General features: G+C 34.8%; 1 protein-coding gene across 1 annotated transcript in view; it reads left to right on the forward strand.

Moving 5' to 3' along the window:
* The first annotated feature begins 1,119 nt into the window (after nt 1-1,119).
* Nucleotides 1,120-7,255, forward strand: part of LOC125653241 (elongation factor Tu, mitochondrial-like) — a 6,933-nt gene continuing 797 nt past the window's right edge. The window contains exons 1-2 of the mRNA XM_048882608.2: nt 1,120-1,627; nt 6,819-7,255. The exon at nt 6,819-7,255 is cut by the window's right edge and continues 797 nt beyond it. Coding sequence (XP_048738565.2) covers nt 1,159-1,627; nt 6,819-7,255 — 906 coding nt within the window. The 5' untranslated portion in view covers nt 1,120-1,158. The remainder of the gene's footprint in view (nt 1,628-6,818) is intronic.

The following is a 7,255-nucleotide window of genomic DNA, read 5'->3' on the forward strand; positions in this document are numbered from 1 at the left end:
AACTGACAGTTACACCAATGATGTATTGAGGTTAAATATGTCGATGTAGCCTTAGGAGTGCATTAAATACAGATAGCAGCAAGCTACATCTAAATTATATCTATAATAGGAACTATGTATGAACATCCCATGCTTCTATTTTGAAAATTATCTGTGAAATCAACTGTACTCATTAATCCAAACTTACCAAAATTGAAAATATTTCACGATCACAAATCACACTGTTTCAAGCATTGTTTTTTGGTGACAGGAAGTGATGTCACTAATGACAGGGTGTTCACACATCAATTTGATATCAATTTCCCAATGTATTTTTAGATTTTACATCTCTGTTACACCTGTCGTAACTTATCAGAAATTTTTGTACATGAATATGTAACCTTCTCATGATATTTTGTCAAAAGTTCAAAATTATAATTTCATGAAAAATTTCAATAGAAAGTACACTATTACATGGTGCAAGTTTATTTTTAAAATGAAATATGAAATTAATTATGGTATTGTACCTGAAAGAGAAGGTCGGGATTTATTGACAGCCCCAAACGCCAATTTCCGTAGGTTGGGGTCAATTTTCTTCTTTAAATGTATGACAAAAAATAATAATATGCTTTGTAATATGACACCTTATTTATACTTGATTCGTGGATATTCATTTTTTCCCCATTTACATAGCTTATTAACAAGATTTTTTGGAGTGACTGAAAAATCTGCGAAATTTGATAATGACCCACCTGTATTTTAATTAATTTCAGTTGCTTCTTCTAAACGTGACTTGCCAGACATGAGACCCCTTTTGCAAAATTGGTACCGGTGAACTCCATAGATTATGGTCTATTAAATGACGGACTTCACATACATGTATTGATGGGTGCAATGAAATGGGAAATTACATATGTACACTGACAACTAAATAAATTAAAAAAATATCTCTTGGTGGGAGCAAATTTTCCTAGATCGTTGTATTAAAAAAAAGGGTAAAAGTTTTTTTTGGTCACTTCTTTATTAACATTGGCACACGGGACAACTGGATTTAATTAGAAAATTAATAATGATTATATATAAACGGTTCTCCTTTCACTGGTTTTACCCCTTGCCCGTAAAGCGTCTGGTTGACTTTCTAAGCGTTTGAATTACTTCGATGCAAAGAAAGCACATTTTATGCAATCAACAGCCATGATGACCACAATACTACCTTTTTCAACAGCCCTGCGCCACTTTTCAACGAAACAGATTACGTTGAACAAGTCTTTACTCACGAAAACTTGTGCATGTTACACAAAATGTACGACCAGTTCGTTTTCGACGTCTCGTAGTCGAAATGCAGGACCCCCCTCCCAGGCGCCCGGTGGGAAAAAAATTTACGTTCGCGACAAACCGGTAATGAACATTGGAACAATTGGGCACGTTGATCACGGAAAGACAACACTGACAGCTGCTATAACCAAGATTCTCTCTGAGAGTAACCAGGCTGAAATTAAGTCTTATGAAGAGATCGACTCCTCGCCCGAGGAAAAGAAAAGAGGAATCACGATTAACTCGACCCTCGTGACCTATGAGACGGAGACGAGAAAGTATGGGCACATTGACTGCCCTGGACACAGAGATTACATAAAGAATATGATAACAGGTAACAGGTCAAACAAATAATACACATTGTTGTCATTTAACAAAATGTTTTTGATGTGCAAGTGGCAAGCATGGTACTTCCCGAATTTGCTCGGTGATTGATGTAGCACTATTTGGCGGCCTGCCTAATTGAAGACCTACAGGTAATTGAAGACCTACGGAAGACTTACAAAAATATAGGCGATTTACATCAAAACTAATATGATTTTCTCATTAAGCATGTCTCAAATATCTAATATAAACAAAAAAGTTTGATAAAAATAAGTTTATAGTGTATTTCCAAAGCTGGTTAAGGACAACTATTTTTCTCTCTTGACGACCTAGCGCAAGAACGATAACTCGTATAAATGTCACACTTGCAAATCAGCTGTTCAATTAATAATCATTTCTTGTATATTTTCTTTGTTAAAAGATCAGAAAAATGTTTCAAAATTGTATATTTTAAAGTAAAAGAAATAATTAACAATTGAACAGCTGATTTCTAGATATATATTTACGCGAGTTATCGCTCTTGCGCTAGGTCTCTAATAGAAAAAAATTCTTCCCCATACCGAGCTTTATAAATACTTTAAAATTAATTTTTATCAAAATTGTTTGTGTTTATTTTATATTTGAGACATGCTTAATCAGAAAATCATATTAGTTTTGATGTATAGAGTCCACATTTTTGTAGGTCTTCTGCAAGTCTTCCGTAGGTCTTCAATTACCCGTAGGTCTTCAATTAGGTATGCCCCTATCTGGGCATACCTACGGAAGACTTGCAGAAGACCTACAAAAATGTGGACTATATACATCAAAACTAATATGATTTTCTCATTTAGCATGTCTCAAATATAAAATAAACACAAACAATTTTGATAAAAATAAATTTCAAAGTGTATTATAAAGCTCGGTATGGGGAACAATTTTTTTTCTATTAGACGACCTAGCGCAAGAGCGATAACTCGTGTCAATATATATCTACAAATCAGCTGTTCAATTGTTAATCATTTCTTTTACTTTTTGATATACAATTTTGAAACATTTTTCTGATCTTTTAACAAAGAAAATATACAAGAAATGATTATTAATTAAACAGCTGATTTGCAAGTATGACATTTATACGGGTTATCTTTCTTGCGCTAGATCGTCAAGAGAGTAAAATAGTTGGCCCTACCCAGCTTTGAAAATACACTTTAAAACTTATTTTTATCAAACTTTTTTGTTTATATTAGATATTTGAGACATGCTTAATGAGAAAATCATATTAGATTTGATGTAAATCGCCTATATTTTTGTAAGTCTTCCGTAGGTCTTCAATTACCTGTAGGTCTTCAATTAGACTGTATCTAGCCACATTCTTGTTTGAAAATGTAATGGTTAACAAAAACAACTCTTTAATCATTTTTTAAATACTATCGTCTTATGGGGGTTCCCGCAGGTAATTATTTAAAAGCTTGCTGATGTATAATAACATTTAACAGTTTAATGGGATGCACATGCAAAAACAATACCATCTGCACTAGCTGACAGCCAGGCAGAAAGAGCTCGAGCTGCAGGGTTCAGAAATGTGATGTAATCGCATCTGCTACAGCAAAAAGTAAAAACGCACTTAGTGCGGATCTAATATTTACAAATTCACAACAATGCTAATTGGACAAGAGCGGTTCATTAAAAATAAATCCCTTTGATGGTTGACCTGGATTGCTCCTAGGTAGATTTTGGAATCCAGGGCCCAGATTCCCTTCCTTGTCTGAACTGTTGCATTTTATCACGTTATTTAATATCTGGTGTCATAACTAGCCCCTTGAACTGACACATGAAAATGTCTGTCAGGGGATCAAGATCCCTCCCAGGTAGGCCAGGTTATGTGGTTGAAGATGATGGTCAGTCAGGTAAATGGATATGAAAAGATTAAAATTTATTAAATTTTCCAACTCAACTACTTAACAGTATACAATTGGTAATCTTAATTTCAAAACATTATAGGTTTGGGTTAGGTTTGTTTCCAATTACAGTGATTATTTAAGACCCATTTTAGGTCCGAATATCAGCCCTTTCCCCTCCCAAAAATTATCAATTTTTTCCCAATTTAATTTGCACTTTTCCCAATGATAAAAACTGGCGAAAAACGTATTTGTTAAAAAATAAGTTCAAAGTGAATAGTTTATGTACGACATGACAAAGACGCATCAATTCTAGATGATTAAGAAAGAATAGTAAAAAAAAATTTAAGAGCTTAAAGAAAAGAAAGTTAAATATGTAAAATAAATGAAGAATGACATCAATTTGTGTTTGATTTCTTGTTTGATATGATATATTTAGCATATTTACAATAATGTCTAGGTTTTCCCAATTTGATCAAAATGTTGACAATTATTCCCAATTCGAAAGCCACTTGACCCTTTTGAAAAATGTTGAAAAATCACTGAATTACTGTTTATGGAAATATATCGGGTTGATGAAGCCCTTTGGCCAAAGACATGAAAGATGGTGAGGTATAAGGGTTCTCATTAAGAGCCGGCACCCAGCGATTTCTTGCCTCCTACTTTAAGTAAAATCGTCGCATACTCTCTATAGTTAAGACAAAACAAAGCCATGCTGTGATATAGTCTATATCATGATTAAATTCAATGAAACACTGAAGTCTTGAAATTTTTTACTTCACCAAAAGGCTCCACATGGAGCATAATAGTACCAAAAAGGCACAATCAACAACAATGTTGAACACAATAAACAAAGTACAACAGGAAGTCGCAGTTGGGATGCAGTTAGCCTGGTCCCTGCCCTCGCGACTCTTTGTAAAGATTATTCCGGTTTTGTTTTTGGTAATGCCGATCCCGATTTTCTTTAATGCAAAACAAAAGTAGAGTGAAGCATGGAGAAAATCACAGATCGGCGGGGGGAGGGGTCATTTTGCAAAGAGACCAATATTAGGTAGCATTCATTGGGAGTTGAATCTTGTCCAAATTTAAGATTTAACCTTTCTACATATTACGTTGAACTGTCAAGGAAGAATCTATGTGAATTAAATATAATCAATAAATTTACTATAAAACAGATTTTGTCGTGACAGTGTTGGTTCATTATTAAAAATGAAATTAAGGATTTGGAAATGATTGCACTACTACATAATACATCAACAGAAAGAATAAAGATGCATTCACGGGTCGAAGGACATGAACACATTGTCCACAAACCATGTCATGACTTACTATAAAATCTCATCATCATATAAAATATAAATTATTACCAGTCACTTACATGTAAATTAACACATTTTACTGACATATTACAAATGATTTCAATGCTAGATTTAAGTGCCTAAACTCAGGGAAGTGCCTCCTATGACCTTCTAACCCTCAAATTTTTTTCCGAGCGAGCATGCCCGCGGACCCCCTAGTGCTTTTCGTCTTCGGCGCTCACATATTTCTCCGCCCACTTTTTCTAAATTCACCAGCTTTTCTAAATTCAATGAGAACCCAGGGTAAAGCCGAGTCCTTTCATGACTTGATCGACTGGATTTATTTCCTTAGATTGTCAATAACAAACTTTAAACTGTTTTATTTTGCCAATGACCAATAATCTGCTTTTATACAAATGATGGTCTGTCACATTGCCTGCCATATATGGATTCTTTCTGACTACCTATGGAAATATAGTTGACAATCTCATCAATTTGACAAAACCTACTCTAACTCTCATGAAATATCGTTGATAGATACATTAATAACCATTTTTTTATGCATCTACTGTGAAAAAAAAACTACCAAAAAACTGGCTTTGGAAGTTAGGAATGTATCTACATTTTGAGAGGACTCGCATACCTACTCCTTGGCATTGGTCCATCTTGTGGATTCTCCGCTTCACTACCACCCTAGCTCATACGCAACTGAATATAGTTTGACTGGCAGTGTATGTTTTGTGAAATAAAATCATTGTCGTGGACATAAAATTATTCATAATGCCAATGGAATGCACACATTGTGAAAGAATGTGAAAATATTGACTTAGCAGTCTGCAACTGAATTCAGTTTGGAGAAGAAGAGAATCTGCGGATATGAAAGCAGACATTGAATGTCTTTAATTAAGTTTAAGAATTGTTAACATGGAATTGGTTGATAAAATTATGTATGATATATTCAAATTTTAGTCAAACAATAATTGTTAAAGACTTATGAAGTTTATCAAAGTAATATTTTTAATTGCGTATGATCCCGTGGGGACCCGGGTTAGAATAGGTCCTCAGTACCCCTTGCTTGTTGTAAAAGGCGACTAAATGGGACAGTCCTTCGGATGAGACCGCAAAAACCGAGGCCCCGTGTCACAGCAGGTGTGGCACAATAAAGATCCCTCCCTGCTCAAAGGCCGTAACCGCCAAGCATAGGCCTAAATTTTGCAGCACTTAACCGGCAGTGGGGACGTCTCCATATGAGTGAAATATTCTCGAGAGGGACGTTAAACAATATTTTATCAATCAATTAATCGCGTATGAATACAAGAATGGGAGAAAACTCATGTTAGATGAATAAGGACTTTGATATATTGCATTTAACTTTCTGTGAAAGTAATGATATGACGATTTAGCAGAATTCTGACGAAAATAAATCTGAATTGAATTAACAAATTCTATATTTGCTTTGTTTAAATAAATAAACAACGAACAAGTTAACATCATTACATCTGCACATGGTACATTTTTGTGGGAATACTACATGTAAACAGAATGAAGGAAGAGGCGATCAAGATATTTTAAGATTTCAGTAGAATAAATTGTATTGATATGCATCTTTGTGAGACTTACATAACATGATCACATCCAAAAGAGGAAGGTTCCTATTTTGAGGTCAAAAGGTCAAAGCTCAAGGTCTCTTTTTCACTATATACTGTAGATTTGAGCTTGCCTCTAACTTTTATACATTTACTTGCTTGTGCATGTTTATAAGACTTCAAATCCTGATGACCTTCAAGATTCATGTTGCTTTTGAAATCCAATGGTCAAGGTCATTATCACACTAGATACCTATTGCGGCCATTCAAAGCTTCATACTTATAGACTATATTAAATACGTGCATGTTTTTACTTCGTGAATGTAAACATGCATAATTTTCCAAACTGCAACTCGGCCATGCACATCTTTGATGCGTTTTAGCGATTTTTTGAATAATGTTTAATCAAAATGGTAATATGTTTCTTGTTTCCACTTTTTAAGGGACTGCACAGATGGACGGCTGTATTCTGGTAGTAGCAGCCACGGACGGCGCCATGCCTCAAACAAGAGAACACATCTTGCTTGCCAAACAGATTGGTGTGGAGAAAATGGTGGTGTTTATCAATAAAGCAGATGCATCAGATGAAGAAATGTTGGAGCTTGTGGAAATGGAAGTGAGAGAACTCCTAGCACAATATGGCTTTGATGCTGACAATACACCATTTATTAAAGGTTCAGCATTGTGTGCTCTGGAGAGCAAAAATCCGGAAATGGGAAAAGACAGAATTAAGGAACTGTTAGATGCTTGTGATAATTATATACCTATTCCTACAAGAGATTTAGACAAACCATTCTTTTTGCCAGTGGAACACGTATTCGCAATAACAGGAAGAGGAACTGTTGTCACAGGTAAACTACAGACAGGAGTCATTAAGAAA

Source organism: Ostrea edulis, chromosome 7 (genome assembly GCF_947568905.1).
Source record: "Ostrea edulis chromosome 7, xbOstEdul1.1, whole genome shotgun sequence".
Lineage (NCBI taxonomy): Eukaryota > Metazoa > Mollusca > Bivalvia > Ostreida > Ostreidae > Ostrea > Ostrea edulis.